Below are 23622 nucleotides of genomic sequence, written 5' to 3'. Positions count from 1 at the left end.
CCGCCACGGGTCCCCTTGGGTCAAAGTGGGGCAGACGGTGCTCACGGGACTTGCGGGGCCAAGGGCGAGAGAAACTCCCTTTTTGCCTCCTCCGCCCCGACGCTCCAGATGAAAGGTTGGCGCTCCTGGATTTTTTAATTGCACCACCCCCGTCTCTGCAATTTATTTAATTATATATTATGTATGTATATATATTTATGTCCGCCTCCCCCTCTGGACTGTAAGCTCGTTGTGGGCAGTTATATCGTTATACTGTACTCTCCCAAGCTCTTAGTACAGTGCTCTGCACACGATAAGCGCTCAAAAAATACGACCGACTGACTGACCTCCTTTGTTCCGTTGCTCTCTAAATCCTATCAGCGCTTCCTCTCCTTCGTTTTTGCATCTACCCTCCGCAAGCTCCAATCAGTGCTCCCTCATTCTATTTTTCTTGGACTGGCTGTGGGGGGGGGGGAAGGAGGGAAAGGGAAATGGACGGACAGACGACGAGATGGGACAGGCCGCCCGCTCCACGAGTCTGTCAATTTCCCCAGCATCCCCTTCCCCTTCCTTCGTGGCGCCTCTCCCAGCTCCATTCTCGCCTAAGTGGCGGCGACCACAACTCGGGAGAATCTGGTGGTTCTCTGGACCTGGCTCTTCCTACTCACTCAGGGGCAATGGCTCAGGCAGCCAGGAGCAGACGAGAAAGGAAGTTACTGACTCTCCAGTGGTTAGAACACGCCGCTCCCCCGACCCCCTACTATCACCAAGCCGGAAAGTCACCAGTTTCTTAGGGCCTTGCGGTCAGCTCGCCAACCGGCGTTAGACAGGGTCGAGCTCGGGACCCAGCCGGTGACTGCTTTCAGCACCAAAGCCTCCTCTTCACTTACTTCTGTCACTCCTTCATCTTCGGACAGGTACCCGTGAGGCACAAAAAAGCCATCGTCGTCATCCTCATCCTCTCCTCCCTCGTCGTCGTCATCCTGAAGGAGGGAGGGGGGAAAATCGATCTCTTGTAAACAGCAGGGGAGGGGCTTGAATCCCAGGGGTAAATCCAAGGGTGTTCCTGCTTCCCCCCAGCAACCCTCCTCCTTGCCCCATCTAGGCAGAGCAGGCCTCACCCCTTCACTGTGGGACAGAGACTCTCCGGGCTCCTCCTCCTCCCACTCTTCATCGCTGTCCACATCATAGTCCAGCAGCTTCTGCGGGGAAAAAACTGAGTCACGGATTCTGCTTCACTGGCCCTCCCAGGAGCAGGGTGGGGGGAGAGAAACACACAAAAGGAGAAAACAACTGTGAAAATCCAAGCACATATACCCAAGACCAGCCCTCGCCTCCTTCAAATGAAGTGGGAAAGAGCGCTAAATCCAGTGTTCGCCATCCGGTCAGTGCTCGAAGAATCCCCTTGACTAACTGAAGACCCCTCCCCACCCCACACCCCAAACAGGTGGAACCCATGGACCTCATCCTTGGACCAGGAGGAAGGAGGACACCCCCCAAACACCCACACACCACACCAGATGAAACCCGTGTACCTCATCCTTGGACCAGGGATTCCTAGGATGGATGACTGCAGTCTTCTTGTTCCATGTTCCCCAGTACGCGGGCCGGTGATTCTCTGAAAACTGCAGGAGCTTCATCCGGCCCAGTTTCCGCCTTTCGGGAACATCGTCCACTTTCCCATTCTCCACTATCACAACATCACTGCTGAATGAAACGGGACATTCAGCAGCCCGGCTTGAAAAGAGCTACAGCCCAACTCCTACCTGCTCCCCTTTGTCCAGTCTACCCTCCCCACACCTCCACCTCTTAAGTGGCCCAAATCTGAGAGGGGACTTGAGCAAAACCTATAAGAACGCTTTGTACACCGTGAGCCCCCATTTGGGACAGGGAATCCTGTCTGACCCAACTAACCTGTATCTACCCCAGTGCTGAAAACAATGCTTGGACTCAGAGTAAATGCTTTACAAATACCGTAAGAGTAATAATAATACCACCACCATTCTTAGCCGGCAACTTGTGACCTTTAATGAATGGGGTTATTTAGACTGCAAGCTCTTTCATAACAATAATAATAATGATAATAATTAGGGTATTTGTTAAGCACTTACTATGTGCCAAGCACTGTTCTAAGCACTGGGGTCGATACAAGGTAATCAGGTTGTCCCACGTGGGGCTCACAGTCTTAATTCCCCTTTTACAGATGAGGTCACTGAGGCCCAGAGAAGTTAAGTGGCTTGCCCCAGGTCACGCAGCAGACAAGTGGTGGAGCCGGGATTAGAACCCGCGTCCTCTGTCTCCCAAGCCCGGGCTCTTTCCACTAAGCCACGCTGCTTCTCCTTGTGGGCAGGGGACATATATACCAACAACTCTATTGTGTGGTACCCTCCCCAAGCGCTTAGTACAGGGCTCTGCACCCAGTAAGCGCTCGATAAATACCACCGATCAATTGAAGCTTCTCCGTCTCCTGTTGGAAATAATAATAATGGTACTCGTCAAGCGCTTACCGCATGCCAAGCACTGTTCCAAGCGCTGGGGTAGATAAGTATGGACAGAGTCCCTGCCCCACATGGGGCTCACGGTGGAAGTAGGATTTAATGCCCATTTTTGAGGCACAGAGAATAATTATTATTATCAATCAATCATATTTATTGAGCACTTAGTGTGTGCAGGGCACTGTACTAAGCGCTTGGGAAGTGCAATTATTATTACTATTATTGTGGTATTTGTTAAACACTTACTATGTGCCAGGCACTGTACTAACCACTGGGGTAGATACAAGTAAATCGGGTTGGGCACAGCGCTTTGCAAATAGTAAGCGCTTTATAAATGCCACCATTATTATACAGGGCTCACAGTCTTAACCCCCATTTTACAGATGAGGTTAAGTGAGGCACGGAGAAAGTGAAGTGACCTGCCCAGGGTCACACAGCAGACATGTGGCGGAGCCGGGATGAGAATCCAGGTCTTCTGATTTCCAGGCCTGGGGGTGGGGTGGTGGGGAGTCCTGCTGCACTCTGATAAGATGCTTCCCGGGGAGAGGAAGCTCGGGTTGGATCCCAAAGGGATCCACCCGAAGTCTCCCCACATCCCTCCATCCGCGGGACCGCCCGGCTTCACTGGCGCGCTAACCTGTTGACCGAGTCGGCGCTTCGGTTATTAACCAAGGTGGGCCCAGAATGATGGGGCTCCCGGCACTTGAGGTCTTTCAAGAAACTGAATCTGTCGCTCTGTTCTTGGAGAAGCTGGTCTAACTGATCGGAGAGATCCTGGTCAAAGGCCACCCGGCAGAGAGGAGCGAGGCCCATGTTCTCTTTGATCTCAAAGGGGGCAAACTTCCCACAGGAGCCAGCGAGGGTCTGAAAAGGAGAAAGACATTGGCGTTTGGTCCTAGGCGGGTGCCGAGCAGCCATCTTTTCCAAAAGCAGCGGGGTGAATTGTGGATGTTGGTCAGGGAGTGTTGAACACTAAAGGCCAAAGTGGCCTTACTGGGAGCATCAGAGCAGCCTGTGGGTGAGGAGGTGGGAAGGACAGCGTTGGCTTTCAGCACTTCTCACTGGGTATAATTTCCGCCAACATCGGGCCCCTGAGGGATTTTCCGTCCACAGTTGCCAACCTAAGGGCCTTTGAAGTTGACCATGCAGAAGGCCCGGAATATTCTGCCTTTTGCCAAAATACGGTTAAGCCTGGGTAGCCACAAGTCAAGCGTTGGTGGTAGAGAATCTCGCATTTTTAAAGAATGAAACAAAGGGGGAAAAAAAAGAACACAAACCAAAGGGGAAGCTACTCCTCACCTTGGGGGCTGCGGGAGTCTTTGGTTTCTGAAAAAAACGGGTGATTTCTGCCTTCTCTGCTTTGATGCGCTGGAATGAAAGTTGAAAACAAACATTGAGGGTACATTTGAAGGAGGCGGGTGCTGCAGTGGAGGCTTTTCAGATTTAAATCCTGCCAAGTTGATTTTTTTTTTCCCTCAAACGAGAAAGGGATAGTTCCAAACTGTTCCTAACTAAAGAGTGTGGCGGAAGTGATCCGTGTGCAAGGAACCTGCCGATTTTGCTGGGGCAGGACTGTCTTGCTAAACCCTAAATGCTTCCCGTGCTTTTCGGAAGTTCCGAATCTAAGAGTCACAAAATGGTGGCCAACTATTGGGGCCTCCTCAGAGTGCCCTAGCAGGGGGCTTCAAGACAGTCCCCCCCCTCTCGCGGGCAGTAGGACCTTGCTCTAAAAAAAGTGACACAAGTCACACTGCCCCACTCCCTGCTGGGCAGGGATTAGGGCTTCTAAAGCTGCAGCAGGGTACTGAAAAGGCAGGAGTTCTTCCCCCAAGGATCCCACTGGAGAAGTGCATCAGTCAATTCAGAAGGGGAAAAAAAAAAAAAGAAAAAAGGCAGCAATTACCTTTTCCTCCTCTTTTAACCGTTTCTCCTGTTCTTTCTTGCGTTTCTCTTCCAATTTAGCCCTGTGAGAGAAATCCAATTAAAAAAACAAAAAGAAGAAAACAGAGAGAGCCCTCAAAAAAACCACAGCCCACAGTTTGCTGGAGCAGGGGTCTGTTTCTGAGCTGAAAGCCAGTCAAGTGGCTACAGTGTCTGGAGAGGCTCCTCAGAAACCCAGAGAAGAGACAGACTTGGGGGGCGGGGAGGGAACACAAAGGACAAAAATCAAACACAAAAGCCCAGTGGAGCACACAACTTCTTTTCAGCCCTTTCAAACCAGGAGCACAATTCCTTGCCCCACATAAGGAGCAGAAAGCTCTCAAGACAAGACAGACCCGCCGCTAGCAGAGGGGAACGCAGAGCCCTGGCCCGCCTCCCCCGACCCCCCCGACCGCATGGGAACCGAACCAGGTCCTTGTTCTCTCCCACCCGGGACCCCGGGGACCGGAAAGGAGAGAAGAGCCACCTACTCTAAGGCTTCCTGCCTTTCCTTGCGCTTTTCTTCTTTAAGTCTCAGCTTCTCCGCCTTCTCCTTCTCATCCTTCTCTCGCTTCTCTCGCCTTTCCTTCTCCTTCAGCTCCTTCTCTTCTTCTTTCTTCTTCTTGGCTTCTTCCCTGGCCCGTTTTGCCTCTTCTTTCAGCTTCTCCTTTTCTTCTTTCTCCGCCTGGAGTTTGAGCTGCTTTCCTAGGCGCTCTTGATCCTAGTGGCCAAAAAACAGTCTTAACAGGTCTGGGGCAACAGGCCGGTCTCCTGGATGTTGTGTGTGTTGGGAAGAGGGGGGAAGAGGCAGGGATGTGTGCTTCCTTCCCTACCCCGATTTCCATCTGTGGGGAGTGTGATTGTGGCGGCCCCCAGAGCCTTTCAATTGGCCACTCTAGCTTCAACCAGGTTTCCTGAGAAAGCCTCAAGAGACCCCTTACTGCATCAAACCCATTACCTCCAGGGCTTGGCACATAGTAAGCACTTAACAAGTACCATCATTATTATCATTAGGGGAAGTGAGGGCTTAGTCAGGGAAGGCCTCTTGGAGGAGATACGGTTTTGATACGGCTTTGAAGATGGGGAGAGTGGTGATCTGTCAGATAGGAACAGAGAGGTCATTCCTGGCCAGCTAGAGGGAAGACATGGGCGTGGGATTGGCAACAAGATAATAATAATAATAACTGTGGCATTTGTTAAGCGCTTACTATGCACCGGGCACCGTACTAAGTGCTGGGACAGATACAAGTTAATTGGGTTGGACACAGTCCTTGTCCTACATAGGGCTCACAGTCCTAATCCCCATTTTACAGATGAGGAAACAGGCGCAGAGAATCAATCAATCAATCAATCGTATTTATTGAGCGCTTACTATGTGCAGAGCACTGTACTAAGCGCTTGCTTGCTTGCTTGCTCAGAGAAGCGAAGTGACTTGCTCAAGATCACACAGCAGACAAGTGGCAGAGCCGGGACTGGAAGCCGGGTCCTTCTGACTCCCAGGCTTGTTCTCTGCCCACTAAGTCACACTGTTTCTCAGCCGTATTTAATCAAGCTAGGGAGAATAGATTGGTGCTAGAGGAGTAGAGTGTGTGGGTTGGATTGCAGTAGGTCGGTAAAGTCAGGTAGGAGGGGAGAGCTCATTAAGTGCCTTAAAGTCAACAGTGAGGAGTTTCTGTTTGGTGTGAAGATGGATGGGCAACCCCTGGAGGTTTTTGAGGAGAAGAGAGATGCGGACTAAGTGATTTTTGAGAAGAATGATCTGGGCAAACAGCGTGAAATAAGAACTTGAGTGGGGGGTGGGAGGGGCGGGAGACAAGAGGCAGGGAAGTCAGGGAGGAGGCGGACGCAAAATACGGCAAGTGCTTGGATCATCATAGTAGCAATCTGGAAGGAGAAGAAAGGATGGATTCCAGAGCTGTTGTGAAGGTAGAACCGACAGGATGTGGTGACAGACTGAATATGCGGACTGAACGAGAGAGATGAGTCGAGGATAGTGCCCAGGTTACGGGCTTGTGAGACGGGGAGGATAGTGGTGGTGTCTACAGTGATGGAAAGCCCGGGGGAAGACAGGGTTTGGGTGGGAGGTTGAGGAGTATTCTTTCGGGCACGTGAAGCTTTGAGGTGTCGGCAGGAGATCCGAGAAGAGACTTCCTGAAGACACACGATTCCCATGGGTCTGACCTGACCCAGGATTGGCATTTACTCTGTTTGTGGAAGTCCTGAACTCACCTGGAGGTAAGAGCTCTGTTGTAATGGGCCATTCTAAATAAGTCATCCTGGCAACCTGGACCGGTCATGCCACTTTAGTGAGCGGTGCTAGTTGTTGCTCTACCTCTTTCACCTGCCATTTGCAGTGGGCTGGCCAACTGAAGATTTTGAATTCCAAAGTTTTGGAAGAGCCGGGTGGCAGGGGGGATGACGGCAGATTGCTGAAACTGCACAGACTTCAAGAACTTTTTTTTTTTTTGGTGGGGGAGCGGGAGGATGTCCTGTTTATTCAAGGACTTTGAACCCATCTGGGGTTAATCATATCAGAGGATGAAGTGAGCCAAAATTAGTACTAGAAAGCATCTCTACGGTGACATCTCTTGACCTGAAGGCTATTCAAAGCCGAGTTTTAAAACCACTCCACTAGCCCCCGGGAGTACGATCGGTTCCGTGGAAGTCAGGGAAGTGAGGGGTCGAATTCCTTTCGTGGACGCCAAAAGCAGAGGCGTCCCAGAATGGCCATTTAGGCTCGAGCACGGGTTTCCGTTAAGCAATTTGGCTAGAGCGCAAAAGGGCAATGAGTCACAAGAACGGCGATGAGGGGAAGAGAAGACGGCAGAAGGGGGAGGAGGAACGGGGAGAGAGAGAAGGGGGTTGGAGGGGAGCGGGGGAGAGAACACAAGAGGTTGGTTTCACGAACTTTGTACACTCTGGACCTTTTCCATTTTTAAATGCCTTTGTGTTTAGAAACAGCGGGGCCTAATGGAAAGAGCCCGGAGCCTGAGGGTCAGAGGATGTGAGTTCTAATCCTGGCTCTGCCACATGTCTGCTGTGTGACCATGGGCAACTCACTTCACTACTCTGGGCCTCCGTTAAGTTACCTCATCTGGAAAATGGGGATTAAGACTGCGAGCCCCAAGAGGGGTGGGGACTGTGTCCAATCTGATTACCTTCTATCCACCCCAGCACTTAGAACGGTGCCTGGCGCATAGTAAGTGCTTAATAAATGCCATAAAAAGGGCAGGTTACAAAAAGTTACACTTTAGTCTTGGTGGGCTGTAGCTATTTGTATTCAGTTTGAGGATCGGGTCACATTCACCTAGCGGGAATTTACTGTTCAGCTGGGACCATCCCTGCTAAAGACTACGCAAATATCTGCACTGGGAAGGACCGAAACTTGAGGCCAAGTCTTAGACACCCCCCGCCCCATCTCCCTCGCTCTCGACCTTCCTCCTCCCTGGACCTCCCCCTTCCCACTTTAAATCCACCAGACCACAGCTGTCCCCATCCTCAAAGCCCTTCTGAAATCCCACCTCCTCCAGGAAGTTGTCCCCGGCTTATTTTTTTCTCCCATGTCATAATATCCCAACTACCTCAGGCTTATGAACTCAACCACCGGAAGCCCTTGTGTACAAAGACTTACATACTCTACTACTCGGGCTCTTCGATGTAAATTATTTTGTGTCTGACTCCCCCCTTAGGTTCTTAGCTCCTGGAGGGCAAAGAGCAGATCTACCACCATTACTATACTCTCCCAAGTGCTAGACTAGAGAAGTACATTTTATTGGAATGCCGAGAAAGAGGCTCTTTGCTTTATATTAGCCAGCAAATAAGACCCCCCCCCACCCCCGCCGCAAAAGGGTCTTTACTGCCAGATCACTGGTAAAACCGGCCCGATCCAGAAATGCACTTGAGTGAATCCAAGGAAAAAATGATTCCCTTCTAATGAGTCACAGGAACTGTGCTAAGTGGCAAGTTACTAAAAAATACACCCAGCAACAAATAACTGGAGAACTAGCCAGCAGTATTGCAGAAGGCATTTTTCAGAGCTGAAGCATGAGGTTGTATCTACTAATCAAAACAAAAAGTCACACAGTTTGACAAGTGATCTATCTTTCTCCCTGCCCCTGGGGCATTCTGACAGCCCAGCCAACCCCTAAGGCCCTTCTGGGGGACCCTGGACAGCTGAATCGCACACCTTCGTCTGTCAAGAAGAATAAAGCCCCTTGAAAAATTTAAGCCAGGAATTCTGCCAATTCCATCTGGGAAAACCTCGGGGGGGTAGGGGAGTGTGACAAGAAAAAAGAGAGGGGCCGTCTGGAAAACTAGCCTCGGAGGCTTGAAAAGCACCAATGGCAAAGCTACCATCGTAAGCAGCATAAGATGGGTGAAGGTCAAGAGAAGCCCTGTGGCCTTACTGGAAAGAGTGCAGGCCTGGGAATCAGAGGACCTGGGTTCTAATCCCACTTCTGCCACTCACCTGCTGGGTGATCTTGGGCAAGTCACTTCACTTCTCTTGGCCTCAGTCACCTCATTGGCCAAATGGGGGACGCAAAATCGTTCTCCCTTCCACTTAGATCATAAGCCTTACGTGGGACAGTACGTGGGACCGCACCCTCCGCTCCTCCACCACTAATCTCCTCACTGTACCTCGCTCTCGCCTGTCCCGCCATCGACCCCCAGCCCACGTCATCCCCCAGGCCTGGAATGCCCTCCCTCTGCCCATCCGCCAAACTAGCTCTCTTCCTCCCTTCAAGGCCCTGCTGAGAGCTCACCTCCTCCAGGAGGCCTTCCCAGACTGAGCCCCTTCTTTCCTCTCCCCCTCGTCCCCCTCTCCATCCCCCCGTCTTACCTCCTTCCCTTCCCCACAGCACCTGTATATATGTATATATGGTTGTACATATTTATTACTCTATTTATTTATTTATTTATTTTACTTGTACATTTCTATCCTACTTATTTTATTTTGTTGGTATGTTTGGTTCTGTTCTCTGTCTCCCCCTTTTAGACTGTGAGCCCACTGTTGGGTAGGGACTGTCTCTATGTGATGCCAATTTGTACTTCCCAAGCGCTTAGTACAGTGCTCTGCACATAGTAAGCGCTCAATAAATACGATTGATTGATTGATTGATTGACAGGGACTCTGTCCGACCTGATTATCTTCTATCTGCCCCAGTGTGGAGCAGATAGTAAGTGCTTAAATATCACGATTATAATTAGCATTATGCAATAAGCAAAAGCATTAAAGACCAGTTCAAAGCCAAGGGACTGACTACCTTGCTTCAGAAAAAGGTGCAAGGCTCAAAGGTTTACGGTCAAAAAAGCAAACAAACAACCACCCCCGCCCCCACAAGCAGAGAACCAGGAGGGGAGATGAGCGGAACTGGACCAAGGATTTTGTTTTCTCCAGGAGACCGAAGCACAAGAGTGAAATGTTCTAGATCGGGGCAGGGGGGGAAATAAAATCCTTACTCTTTGCAGCCTCAATTTGTCCCGCTCTGCAGAACTTGGGATGAGTTTCTTGGGGATCTGAAAGGAAGGGATAAGTTAGCTTCAGGCCTCATCTCTGCAGATCATTTTAACATGAACATTTTTGAGCCCTATTAGGAAAACACACAGACATGAGAGCTTCCTCATCGAGCGACGTGAAAAGGACGATCTCATCAGTGCAAGATAAACACATTCCAGTACATGGTTATCGGATGTTAAGTTATAAATTGCCCATTGTGCATTCCCGGGACCTAGTCACGTCATCTGACCACCCTCATGCACCAGTGATGTACAGTCATCCAGTTGTATTTTTTTCTTTTAAATAGTATCTGTTCAGTGCTTTACTGTGTGTCAAAAACAGTTCTAAGCATTGGGGTATGTACGGGTTAATTAGGTCGGATACAGTCCCCCCATCCCTCACGGGGCTCACAGTCTAAGTAGGAGGGAAAACAGGTACTGAATCCCCATTTTACATTGAGGAAACAGGAACGGAGCAGTCAAGTGACTTGCCAAAGCTCACAGAGCAAGCAATTGGCAGATCTGGGATTCGAACCCCGGTCCTCTGACACCAAGGCCCACGCTCTTTCCACTAAGCCATGCTGCTTCTTTCTTTATGGAGGATCTGGGCACAGATCACTGTAATAATGATAATAATGGTGTTTGTCAAGAATGGGCACATAGTAAACGCTTAACAAATGCCATTATTATTATTACTATGTGCCAGGCACTGTACTAAACGCTGGGATGGAGACAAGTAAATCGGGTTGGACACAGTCCCCGTCCCAGGTGCGGCTCACAGTCTTAATCTCCAATTTGCAGATGAGGTAACTGAGGCACAGAGAAGTGATTTGCCCAAGGTCACACAGCAGACAAGTGGAGGACCAGTGATTAGAACTCAAGACCTTCTGACTCACAGGCCCGTGCTCTATCCACCACACCATGCTGCTTCACTGTAGTAGACACTTGGGAGCATAAAAAAATGACAATGCCTGCGCTCAAGGAGCTTTCAATCTAAATGACTGCTGGAAGTCATCGCAGGAAGGGAGGCTGGTGTCCCTTGCTGGACTGAACTCAGAAACCGAAGACTAGGTTTAGATTAGCGTTCAGTACAGTGCCTGGCACTGGCACATAGTAAATGCCTAATGAATACCATGAAAGAAAATCGATAGCATTACAAAATGAGAAGATAAAAAGATCTACCTTTCAAATGTTTCAGAAAGCCAACCAGGGAGCTGCTAAAATGCGGCCCCTCCAAGCAAGGTTTGGTCCCCAAAAGCCAGTCAGTCGGTCGTATTTATTGAGCGCTTACCGCGTGCAGAGCACTGTACTAAGTGCTTGGGAGAGCACAACAGAACAACATAACAGACATATTCCCTGTCCCCAACGAGCTTACAGTCTAGAGGGGGAGACGGACGTTCATGTAGATGAAGCCAGGTATTTTTCCATTCCTAGCGAAATGGCAAGGAACAAAAATCAGTCTTGGAAAGTGGCCCACATTCACTTGGGAGCCAGGAAAGGGTCAAGCCAAGAGCCCCGCCTCGTCATTAAAAGGAGCTCTGAAATAAACATTGAGGTGCACTGGGCTAGGGAGAGCCAAGCCCTTGAGCCTGCCATGTGTATGTGTCAGAGATGGGGAGGGGGCATCCCCTCCCGAGGGCTCTCATCATCCTCACTTCTCAGGCCGGGAGGATGAGAAGCAGCAGCAGAAGCAGAAGGAGGTCTTCTCCAAGGTCAGGACGTTGGCAAAGCCTGTGGCTGCTACTGGAACCGTGCTTGCTCGTTCATTCATTCATTAAATTGTATTTATTGAGTGCTTACTGTGCACAGAGCACTGTATTAAGCGCTTGGGAAAGTACAGTACAACAACAGACACATTCCCTGCCCACAACGAGCTGGCCTCCTACACCGCGAGGAGCCCATCCACCTGCCTCTTGGTCTTTTGGTTGGTGGATTGTTGTTTTTTTCTGATTTTTTCATCTTCTCTTACGTGTCTGTTACCCAATCGGTCAATCAGTGGAAGTTCTTGAGCGCTTACTGTGTGCAGAGCACTGAACTAAGCGCTTTGGAGAGTACAACAGCACTGAGGTACAATCTCTGTCTCCCCCTTCTAGACTGAGCCTACTGTTGGGTAGGGACTGTCTCTGTACGTTGCCAACTTGTACTTCCCACGCGCTTAGTACAGTGCTCTGCACACAGTAAGCGCTCAATAAATACGATTGATTGATATCTGTAATTTATTTATTTATATTGTCTGTCTCCCCCTCTAGACTCGACTCCGCTGGCCTCCTGCTCCACCCCGCCTCGCCCACTCACCAACTTGGACACACGTTCGATCTCATCATCTCTAACCACTGCGCTCTCTGCTCGCCCCAACTCTGAAATCCCTCTGAGGGGAAAAGTGGGCCCCAGAAGCAGAAATTGTAATTATTCTTACGTCTGCACTCAGTGTTTTACTCTGGCTGTTTTATGATCCCGTGGATAAGGCTCTTAGGGAAGATGAGCTATTAAGTACCTGACGTACAAGGCCGAATTAGGTCATGAGATCAGACGACAAGCCTCGGGATTTTATTTTTATTAAAATTTTCCCATCTCCTTTCCTCCTTCCTGCCCGGCCAAAAAGCACTGAAACAAGGATCGCGTCTACTAAATTCTCTTGCCCTCTCTCCAAGCACTTTGCCCAGAGCAGGCACTCAATAAACACTAGTGATTCACTTGAGAGGAGGGCCTTGAATTTAGTTACTGTGGATATTTTGAAAAGGAGTCAGAGGAGCAAATTGGGCAGTAAATACTGAGGCCAGCGTTTCTTTTCAAAAGCCAGTACCTGCTCTCTTCAAAATAAAAAGATAAGGGCCTGGACACTAAATTCCAGGTCCTGGTTTAGCAGCTGAGTTAAGTGGATAATGACCTGGGCCTCTCTAGCTTCCACAAGGAAAAAGGACAAAGACACTCGAGGTAAAACCCTTGAGCTCTGTTGATGGCCAGACCTCCTCCCCTGGTGGGATTATGCCTATTTTTAACCTACTCGGTCCCCCTTGGCTACTAAAGCCCGGGCCGCCAGCACTAGTGCTCTCCATTTTCTTCTTACCCATCAGCTGGCAGTCCTGCCTAAGATTTGGGATGCCGAAAGATGGTATTTATTGAGCACTACTGTGTGCCGAGCACTGTACTAAATGCTCAGTGCTGGACTAAGGACTTGAGGCAACTTTTGAAGTTCTGAACCAACCCCACTCCCCTACACTTAGTACTTCTTTTCCTCTCTGCCGACTGCCACAAATCTGCACAGCAGAACAACAACAATAATAGCAGTAGTGCTGTTCTAAACGCCGAGGGACGTAGGCATTGATCTGATAGGACAGTGTCTGCCCCACGTCGGGCTCGGAGTCGAGAAGGACGAGCCAGTGAATCTATTAAAAGGGCAAAGGAAGACGCCCCTCTTGTGAAACCCTTTTCCACAGAGTTCTTTCTGAGTCAAGCGCTTCCTTCCAGGAGCTCCAATAATAACAATATTAACACTTGTTAAGCACTTACTACGTGCCAAACACTGTTCTAAGCCCTGGGGTAGATACAAGTTAATCATGTTGGACAAAATCCCCATCCCACACGGGATTCACATTCTTAACCCCATTTTACAGATGAGGTAACAGGCACAGAGAAGTTCAGCGACTTGCCCAAGGTCACACAGCAGACACGTGGCCCAGCCGGGATAAGAACCCAGGTCCTTCTGACGCCCGGGCCCGCGCTCTACCCACTGAACCACGCCGCTTCTCGTCAACAGCAACAGCAAGCTTGACCATCGCCACATTTCCCGAGTCAGGGAGCTGGATGGCTTCAATGACAAAGGCCATGCCGATCAGCCCACCCTTTCCAAGACAAACATGTCCAGAAAGCAAGCTTGCCCACCACTCAAATCCCTATCACCATTTGAATCCCAATTCACCATTTTCCACAGGCTCCTCCCACCGCACCAAGGCTCTGACAGTGATTTCTCCCAGTAGCCAATTCCCTGGTGCAGTTCAAAGTGAGGCAGAGTCCCCAAAATGGCTGTCTGTGACCACCTTAAAACCTTCAACGCAGGGGAATTTTATTTCACGTTCAAAGGAGGCACCTACAATGCCAGGCACATATCCTTTCCTGTCGCTTGTTGAAACAACAAAACAAACTGTCCCGTACGTCGAGTTTCAATAAAACATTTATACCTAGATAGGCCGCTATAGTTACTCGGCCATTTCAGTCATTCATTTTTCCAACCTGAAACCCAAGGGGGAGGGAGAAAGTGTTTGCAAGTGCAGATAAGAAAAGCCAAAAGTAAATGAGACAGAAGCCCAATCACCCTATTCGAAGGCTACCATCTTTCAATCAATGGTATTTATTGAGTGCTTACTAAGCGCTTGGGAGAGTACAGTACAACAGAGTTGACAGACACATTCCCTGCCCACAACGAGCGTACAGTCTAGAGGAGGGGAAAAGCACCCAGGCTTCCATGCCGGGAGGGCTTGGGTTTCTCCACCAAACGTTGTGAGGAAGGGAAATAAAGTACTAGTGACACAAGTCAACAAAAAATCTCTTTCCCACACCACTCCACACTAGAGATGAGAAGGGTGGGACCGGAAGCAGTGTGGCCTAGTTTTAAGAGCTTGGAACTGAGAAGCAGCGTGGCTCAGTGCAAAGAGCCCGGGCTTTGGAGTCAGAGGTCATGGGCTCGAATCCCGGCTCTGCCAATTGGCAGCTGTGTGACTTTGGGCAAGTCGCTTCACTTCTCTGTGTCTCAGTTACCTCATCTGTAAAATGGGGATTAAGACTGTGAGCTCCCCGTGGGACAGCCTGATCACCTTGTAACCTCTCCAGCGCTTAGAATAGTGCTTTGCACATAGTAAGCGCTTAATAAATGCCATTATTATTATTATTATTATTAACTGAGTGTCCAGGAGACTTGGACTCCAGCTCCGTCACTTGCTGGTTGTGTGACCTCGGGTACGTTGCTTAACTTCTTTGTGCCCGAGTTTCCCCATCTATAAAACGGGGTTAAAATGCCAGGGCTCCCTACCTCTTAGATCGTGAGCGCCGTGTGGGACTGATGAGTTTGTATTTTACCCCAGTGCTTGGCACACAGTAACCACTTCATGCCATCACTACTATCACAACGGTCCTATACGCCCACATGGCCTGGAGGGAAGGAAGGGAGAGTGCCATGTAAGTCAGATAACCAACCTCCCCTGCCTACAGGGGTTCCTACAGCCCCCCAATGGAGGGAAAATTGGCACTAAAGATGTTTTCCTAAATTCTCAGATCCTATTTAGCCCCAGCTGACTGTGAGCTCCTTTTTCTCCTTCTGTCTACTGTTCCGCACCCAGTAGGCGGTCAATCCTATTTACGAGGCTGGACGTGACTTGATTATCCTTGCTGTCTAGGACCCGTCGCCTCCACCTTTGCTCACCCAAACACACAATCCTCAAATGGTCATGGTGCTGATTCACTCCAGCTGAGGGTAGGGTTATTCGACAAGCCCCACAATCCTGTGAAAGTGAGGCTGTAGAGTAGACGCACTCTCTACTGCAATACAGAGGGTGAAACAAAGGAACACCTCCCACGAATGGGCGTCCAGAAAGGCAGTCAGACGCTGTCCTCCGAGCCCCCCTCAAATACCTCGCCTGCCCCAGATGCTATCCTTGTCGAAGACTAAGTCCCCCTGCATGCCAGCAGTCGACCGCAGAGAAGTCTGACCAAGGGGTGGCGAAGAGGCACTACCCTAGTCAGCGTTTTGTTTCAGGGAGGTCAGTGCAGTGGACAGTGATAATGTTGCGCACTGGGAGTTGAACTGATTATTATATTCATTAAATCACATTTATGGAGCGCTTACTGGTGCAGAGCTGGACTAAGCACTTGGAAAGTACAATTCAGCAACAGAGACAATCCCTGCTCAACAACGGGCTCGCAATCTAGATCTTCCAAACTAGGGCACTTTCGATGTTTTTTTTTTTTAATTTTTTTAAAAAAAGGTATCTGTTAAGTACTTACTACATGCCAGGCACTGTGCTAAGCGCTGGGGGACACACGAGCTAATCAAGTTGGACACAGTCCATGTCCCACATGAGGTTCACAATCTTAATCCTCATTTCACAGATGAGGTAACTCAGGCTCAGAGAAGTGAAGTGACTTGCCCAAGGTCACCCACAAGTGGAGGAGCTGGGATTAGAACCCAGGTCCCCCGACTCTCAGGCTTGTGCTCTATCCACCAGGCCAGGCTGCTTTCTGGATCAGGAAGATCCCTTCCAGCTACTGACAGGAATCGGGATTCAGATATCAGGGTTTCGGACTTGACAGACACCCTTTCCTCAACATTCACAGGCTCTGTTGCAACCCATGGCCTGGCTTTGCACACACCCTAAGAAAGAGGGACAAGATAGCTGACAGGAGACAAGATTTTGAGGATTTTCTCAAGAGTCACATCAAAACACAAGCCCAGAGGCAAAAGAGATCCTCTAAGTTGTGGGACAATGAACTTTCTGGCAAATGACCACATTTAAGGTTAAACAGTCTGGCTTCTTGATTAATGCTTTGATAATCGTTGTTTTAGAGTCCTCTGCACACTCTAGGAAGGAACCTGGTTTTCTAACCAAAACTTCAAAAGCCAACTAAATGGAAGGGAGACCTTTGTGAGAGGAAAGACACACATTATTTTAAAACTCTAGCATCTGCTTTGCTCACGCTCGGCACACAGTAAGCGCTTAACAAATACCACCGTTGTTATACAGACTGTGAGCCCGTTGTTGAGTAGGGACCATCTCTATCTGTTGCCAACTTGTACGTCCGAAGCGCTTCGTACCGTGCTCTGCACACAGTAAGCGCTCAATAAATATGATTGAATGAATGAATACAATCCCACCCACAGGTCAGTATTTTAGGGTCGAGTAAAAAAAGCACGGTGGCGACGTAATTCATCTCTAGATACTCTGATCCAGCGAGTTACCAGGGTAAAAACACAGTTTTGAACTATTTAGCTTAACCTAAAAGCCCACAAAAAAGAAGAGTTTAAGGTGAAGACACATGAGAGAGAAGCCGTGTGGCTTTGTGGAAGGGAGCCTGGGCATCGGAGGACCTGGGTTCTAATCCCAGCTCCGCCACTCGCCAGCTGTGCGACTTCGGGCAAGTCACTTCCCTTCTCTGGGCCTTCCCCTCATCTGTAAAACGCGGATTCAATCCCCGTTCTCCTTCCTACTCAGACCGTGAGCCCCATGTGGGACCTGCTGCTCTTGTATTCATTCAAAGTCAATCATATTTATTGAGCGCTCTTGGCTCTACCCCAGCGCTTAGCACAGCATTTGACACCTAGTAAACGCTCAGCAAATGCCACGATTATTACAGAACCTGACACATTCCAGGAGCAGTCTTTTCCGAGATATCCCCGAGTTCGCTTCGAGTGACCGAACGTGCCAAGCCTGTCGAGCCGGCTGGCCCTGGCTGCGGCTCCTCCACCGCTTTGGCTTTTCTCCTGGGCCTTTTACCCGCTTTCCAGCCTCTCCATCATACTTGGGTAGGGGCCGACAGAGAAGGTGAAACAAATCCAACCCGCTCCCTGCAAGCAGCTTTGTTTTGGGGGAGAGGGAAGAGGGAGCTGAAACGAATGTGCATAGAAGAGGTTTGGGGATCACCTGGGGATTTCAGTCAGAAGGACACCTTACCTGTCCTCGTTATTAAAGAGGGACGACAGGAGGGTCGAGGGAAACGAATCTGTTTAAGAAAGAAAACCCACCTTACGGGGGGGCGCCGCAGCCGTTAAGGGACTATCGCCGCTCTTCTTTTTGTCTGACGCAGACTGGCCCTCAGGTGAGCTGGTAGGAGAGGGAGAACTCAGCGAGGAAGGGCTGAGTCGAGAGTCATCTTCGGGACACGATTCCATCACCTCACTCTCCGAAGTGGTCGTGTTCTCCTCCAGAGATGTCACTTGAGGAGATTTAGCAGTTAGGATATCCTGCAAGACTACCACCGGCCTCTTCCCTTTAAAAATGACACCCTGGACCTCATTCCAACTGTCCCCCTTGGTCTCCGAGTGCCCCCCCCGGAGCTCTGCCACGTCAGAGCGGGATTCGGACAAACCTGTCACAGAACCGTCTCTCTCGGGGTCTCCGGAGACACTGCTCCGGGGTGCCGAGTGGGTCCCCTCTGAAACGGGCAACTTGCCATTCTGACCGGCATTCGGCAGGCCCAGCTGCCAACGCTCTTTGCTGGGGAGGCCGTTTATCGTCTCGCTGGATGAAACCGCTTCAGCATCGAGTTCACCGTGGTCCGCGGTACTGACCGGTCTGTCGTTAGAGTCTTCCGTCAAGTCGATGATGACCACGGCTTGGTCGATACTGTTATTCACGTTTTTGGTTACAAAGCTATCTAGGGGACCTTTTCCATTCACCAGTTTTGATGCGAAATCCACGGCAGCATCCGACCGACAGTCATTCTCCAAGTTGTCGAAGGACACGAGCGGGGTTTCTAAACCGGAGGCTTTATTCGGAACAGATGCGGTCTGAGGACTGGATTTCTTATCATCTGAACCGGGATCGGTTTTCTCCTTCGGTACAGGATTCAGGCGCTTGAAAGGCAAACGCGCTGAAACAGAAAGATCCCATCCCTTTAGTAAAGCCAGAAACAGACCCAAAGACACACACAGAGTTCAGCAAGTCAGTCTCAGATTCGGGAATACTAGAATTGACAGCTTTAGCACTCACTGGAGTGGAGGGGAGCAAACGTGCCATTTTCTATCTCATCATTTCACATTCAATAATAACGAAAACCCAAGACCCGTGGTCTGATAACCCGGACAGCCAGAGTTATTGTCAGGTTTCCCAGGAAGGAAATGTCAGCATTCTCTGCATTACCTAAACTGTACACATCCAAATTATTCCAAATTCACGTAGGGTGTGAAAGCCTTTGAAAATGGTTACCAGTTGGTCGTCAAGAGTAAGACATAACAAAAAAAAACCCACCAAAAAACAAAACAAAAAAACCCCAGAGGACATAAAAACTCAAGTTCATCCTTAAGAACCTTTTGGCTGATGGGTTAATTTTATTCAGTATAGTCAATATTGAAGTTTAATATTTTGGTTTACATGAAGATAGGTAAATATCTAGCCCCATCCCAGGAAGTTACCTTGCACTAATTTCTTTGCTGGAAAAGCTGGTTTATCTTTGCACTCCACAGCTGTGAATAAAATGACAGCAAAGCACGTGTTATCACATATATAAATGTATAATTATAATCCATATTCAGAGTGAGGGTTCTCAGCAGGTAGTATACTCGCTTGAGGGAGAAGACAGAAAGGCCTGGAAAACGACGATCGATCAGTGGCATTTATTAAGAGCTTACTTTGTGCAGAGCACTGTACTGGATGTGCTCGAGATGAGACAAAAACCTCGGTTTCCTGCCTCCCAGTATCTGCTTGTCAGGATGGTCTGAGGAGAGTAGCGCTCTAGTTGATTTCAGTGTCTCTCTCCCCCACTAGATTCCTCGAAGACGGGGATCACGTCTAATAACACACGTAGATGTACCCAAATCTACATCTCCTCCCCTGCTCTCTCTCCCTCTCTCCAGTCTCGCATCTCCTCCTGCCTTCAAGACATCTCTATCTGGATGTCCTCCCATCACCTCAAACTTAACACGTCCCAAACGGGGCTCCTTATCTGCCCGCCCAAACCCTCTCCTCTCCCGGATTTTCCCGTACACTGTACACGGCATCACCATCCTTCCCATCTCACAAGCTCATAACCTCGGCGTTATCCTTGACTCCTCTCTCTCATTCAACCCACATATTCAATCCGTCACCAAATCCCGTCAACCCCACCTTCACGACATCGCTAAAATCTGCCCTTTCCTCTCCATCCAAACTGCTACCAAGTTAATACAATCACTCATCCTATCCTGCTTAGATTACTGCATCAGCCTCCTGGCTGACCACCCAACCTCCGGCCTCTCCCCAATCCAGTCCATTCTTCACTCCGCTGCCCGGATCATCTTTTTACAGAAACGTTCAGGACATGTCACCCCCTCCGCCCCCCCACCCCCCAAAAATCACCAGTGGTTGCCTATCCACCTCCATGGCAAACAAAACCTCCTCACGACTGGCTTTAAATCACCTCGCTTCTCTCCTTCTACAACCCAGCCCGCATACTTCGTTCTTCTGGTGCTAACCCTCTCGCTGTGCCTCGATCTCACTGTCGACCCGAGGCCCACGTCCTACCGCTGGCTTGGAACACTCTCCCTCCTCAAATCTTCAGACAATGACTCTCCCCACCTTCAAAGCCTTTCTGAAAGCACATCTCCTCCAAGAGGCCTCCCCAGACTAGGCCCCACTTTTCCTCATCTCCCACTCCCTTCTGCATCACCCTGACTTGCTCCCTTTGCTCTTCCCCCCTCTCCCCACCCTACGGCACTTAAGTATATATCTGCAATTTTATTTATTTGTATTTGATGTCTGTCTCCCTCCCCTCTAGATTGTGAGCTCGTTGTGGGCAGGGATTGTCACTCTTTATTACTGTATTGTACTTTCCCAAGCGCACACAGTAAGCGCTTAATACGATGGGATAAATGAATAACTCAATCGTATGCCTCCATGGGCTCTCTGCCTATGGTAGGCCCGCAATAAATATTACCATGCAACTGATTGAGGCTCCTTGCTAGACAGGAGCACGTTTGTAATAAAAGGCGGGGAGAGGAATACCTACACACGCGCACAAGGGAGGAGAAAGTTGAACAAAAAGTAGGGAATGCAAGAGAACCCCGTACACGGATCATCCGACATCAGAACGGACGGAGGCGAATCACCCGAAACGGTGTTGGACGTTTTCAAACAATGTCTAGGGAGTACTCTCGGAAGTCACCCGCAGACAACGAGGTTTCCCAGTTTAGGGTCGCCTAACGATGCAAAAAGGCACTAAATGACTCATTCGTTCATTCGCTCAATCGTATTTACCGGGCGCTCACTGTGTGCAGAGCACTGTACTAAGTGCTTGGGAGAGGACAATACAACAATAAACATCTGGACAAGAATCTAACAGGCCAGGCCCCTCTGGGCCTCTCTCCATCCTAGGTGAGTAGCCCCTGTTCTCTGCCTGGGTTCTTCTCTAAACCATAAAGCTCGCTGCGGGCAGGGAACAGGTCTACCAGCTCTGTTATACTGCATTCTCCCGAGTGCTCAGTGCAATGCTCTGCCCACAGTAAGTGCTCAATAAATACAATTAACTGGTCGATAGGTACCACCCCCACACCCCCCCAGTTGGAGGATGAGCAGGAAGAGGATGGCTACTTCGGGGCGAATCAAGGCGATGGCAACTGATTCATTATGAAGGAAGCCAAGCCAGTGATTTGCCTCCCACAGAGGCCCGGGGGGAGGAGAGGGAGAGGGAGAAGTTCACTTTCCTGGACACCCGCCACTTCTTCTCTGAAGCAAATAAGGGCCATTCCCCTCCACCACCTGATTCCCGGGGCTTCGCGGCCTAGGGGCTGGAGCCCGGGCCTGGAAATCTGAATGCCCTGGGTCTAATCCCAGCCGGGGGACCTTGGGCAAGTCACTTCGCTTCCCGGGGCCTCAGTTCATCTGTAAAATGGGGATTAAGACCGTGAGCCCCAGGTGGGCTGGGGCCACTTTGCTTGTGTCCACCCCGGCGCATAGTAAGAGCTTTAAATCAATCAATCGTATTTAGTGAGCGCTTACTGTGTGCAGAGCACTAAGCGCTTGGGAAGTCCAAGTTGGCACCATATAGAGCCAGCCCCTACCCAACAGTGGGCTCGCAGTCTAGAAGAAAGAGTAATAAATCCGTACAAACATATATACAGGGATTCGAACCCACGACCTCTGACTCCCAAGCCCGGGCTCTCTTCGCCGAGCCACGCTGCTTCATACCGTTTTTTTTGTTCAATCGTATTTATTGAGCGCTTACTGTGTGCAGAGCACTGTAAAAAGCGCTTGGGAAGTACAAGTTGGCAACATATAGAGACGGTCATCATCATCATCAATCGTATTTATTGAGCGCTTACTGTGTGCAGAGCACTGTACTAAGCGCTTGGGAAGTCCAAGTTGGCAACATATAGAGACGGTCCCTACCCAACAGTGGGCTCACAGTCCCAGTACCGTTGTTTAAATACCGTTGTTATTAGGATGGTTATGGCGCTAATTATCCGTCCCTTCCCAAGTGCCTCGCCCGGGGTCAGTAATAATAATAATAATGATAATGGCATTTATTAAGCACTTACTATGTGCAAAGCACTGTTCTAAGCGCTGGGGAGCCTACAAGGTGATCAGGTTGTCATCATCATCATCATCAATCATCAATCGTATTTATTGAGCGCTTACTATGTGCAGAGCACTGTACTAAGCGCTTGGGAAGTACAAATTGGCAACATATAGAGACAGTCCCTACCCAACAGTGGGCTCACAGTCTAAAAGGGGAAGAAAACCAAACATACTAACAAAATAAAATAAATAGAATAGATATGTACAAGTAAAATAAATAGAGTAACAAATATGTACAAACATATATACAGGTGCTGTGGGGAAGGGAAGGAGGTAAGATGGGGGGGATGGAGAGGGGGACGAGGGGGAGAGGAAGGAAGGGGCTCAGTCTGGGAAGGCCTCCTGGAGGAGGTGAGCTCCACGGGGGGCTCACAGTCTTAATCCCCATTTTCCAGATGAGGGAACTGAGGCCCAGAGAAGTGACTTGTCTAAAGTCACCCAGCTGACAATTGGCGGAGCCGGGATTCGAACCCATGACCTCTGACTCCCAAGCCCGCGCTCTTCCCACTGAGCCCCGCTGCACAGCACCTGTATATATGTATAGATGTTTGTACATATTTATTACTCTATTTATTTATTTATTTTACTTGTCCATTTCTATCCCATTTATTTTATTTTGTTGGTATGTTTGGTTTTGTTCTCTGTCTCCCCCTTTTCGACTGTGAGCCCGCTGTTGGGTAGGGACTGTCTCTAGATGTTGCCAATTTGTACTTCCCAAGCGCTTAGTCCAGTGCTCTGCACATAGTAAGCGCTCAATGGAGGTCGGATCCCACCGTGTCCCCTCAGATCCGCCCGCCCCGCGCCGGTCCGTCCATCCCCAACCACCGAGGGCCCCTTACCGGCCGCCATCCTGGCCGGACTGAGTTCCCGGCTCTCGGGCTCCTCCGGCATCATTCCGATCCCGGCCGGGGCGGCTCGGAGTCCGGTGGAAAGGTCGGTCGGTCGGTGGGAGGGCGAGCGGGCCCCGCGCGGCCGCTTCTCCTCAGTCCAGCCGCTGACGCTCGTATTTGGCGGGAACCGGGGCAGCCCCGCCGCCCGGCCCGCGGATTGGCCCAGTACGCGTCACGTGACGGCGGGGAGAAAGAAGGGAAGGGGTAACCTCGCGAGACGGCCCTCCTTCCTCCTCCCTATTGACATTCCTCAGTGGAGACCGCGGAAAAGACCGCACTTGGCGCTTTCCCCGCCCCTTTTCCCCCCCCCTTCGCACCATGCTACCCTCCCGATCCTCCCCGTCGTCCGCTATTGGCCGAGAGGACCCACCCGGCGATTGGCGGATGGAGGCGTCAGTCCGACTATCCGTGGCCGCGATTGGCTGAATCCCCTTGGGGGGGCGGAGCGAAGGGGGTCCCGCCCCCCGGCGAGGGCGCTTTGAGGAGCACGTCTGGGCGCATTGTGACGTCATCGCCCCGAGCGCACGCGCGTCGGGTGTGACGTCAGAGGAGGCCGGCCGCGTCCGCCATCGTCATCATCAT

At 50.1% G+C, this 23622-nt stretch overlaps 1 protein-coding gene across 3 annotated transcripts in view; it reads right to left on the bottom strand.

Annotated features, from left to right (window-relative positions):
* The window catches only part of CHAF1A (chromatin assembly factor 1 subunit A), a 33850-nt gene extending 10605 nt beyond the window's left edge, over positions 1 to 23245 (bottom strand). The window contains exons 1-12 of one of the 3 annotated variants that reach the window (XM_038770697.1): positions 22990 to 23245; positions 19012 to 19062; positions 17967 to 18470; positions 17623 to 17813; positions 9855 to 9911; positions 4886 to 5115; positions 4378 to 4438; positions 3774 to 3842; positions 3112 to 3338; positions 1515 to 1686; positions 1101 to 1181; positions 870 to 962 (exon numbers count right to left, since the gene is read on the bottom strand). In XM_038770697.1, coding sequence (XP_038626625.1) covers positions 870 to 962; positions 1101 to 1181; positions 1515 to 1686; positions 3112 to 3338; positions 3774 to 3842; positions 4378 to 4438; positions 4886 to 5115; positions 9855 to 9911; positions 17623 to 17813; positions 17967 to 18470; positions 19012 to 19062; positions 22990 to 23044 — 1791 coding nt within the window. In that variant the 5' untranslated portion in view covers positions 23045 to 23245. Of the gene's footprint in view, positions 1 to 869; positions 963 to 1100; positions 1182 to 1514; positions 1687 to 3111; positions 3339 to 3773; positions 3843 to 4377; positions 4439 to 4885; positions 5116 to 9854; positions 9912 to 17622; positions 18471 to 19011; positions 19063 to 22989 lie in introns of all 3 variants that reach the window. The other 2 variants (XM_038770695.1, XM_038770696.1) reach the window with 2 other exon arrangements.
* Between the last annotated feature and the right edge of the window lie 377 nt (positions 23246 to 23622).

Source organism: Tachyglossus aculeatus, chromosome X2 (assembly GCF_015852505.1).
Source record: "Tachyglossus aculeatus isolate mTacAcu1 chromosome X2, mTacAcu1.pri, whole genome shotgun sequence".
NCBI classification, from domain to species: Eukaryota; Metazoa; Chordata; class Mammalia; order Monotremata; family Tachyglossidae; genus Tachyglossus; species Tachyglossus aculeatus.
The sequence above is the reverse complement of the archived record's forward strand: the minus strand, read 5'-3'. Positions and strand labels throughout refer to the sequence as shown.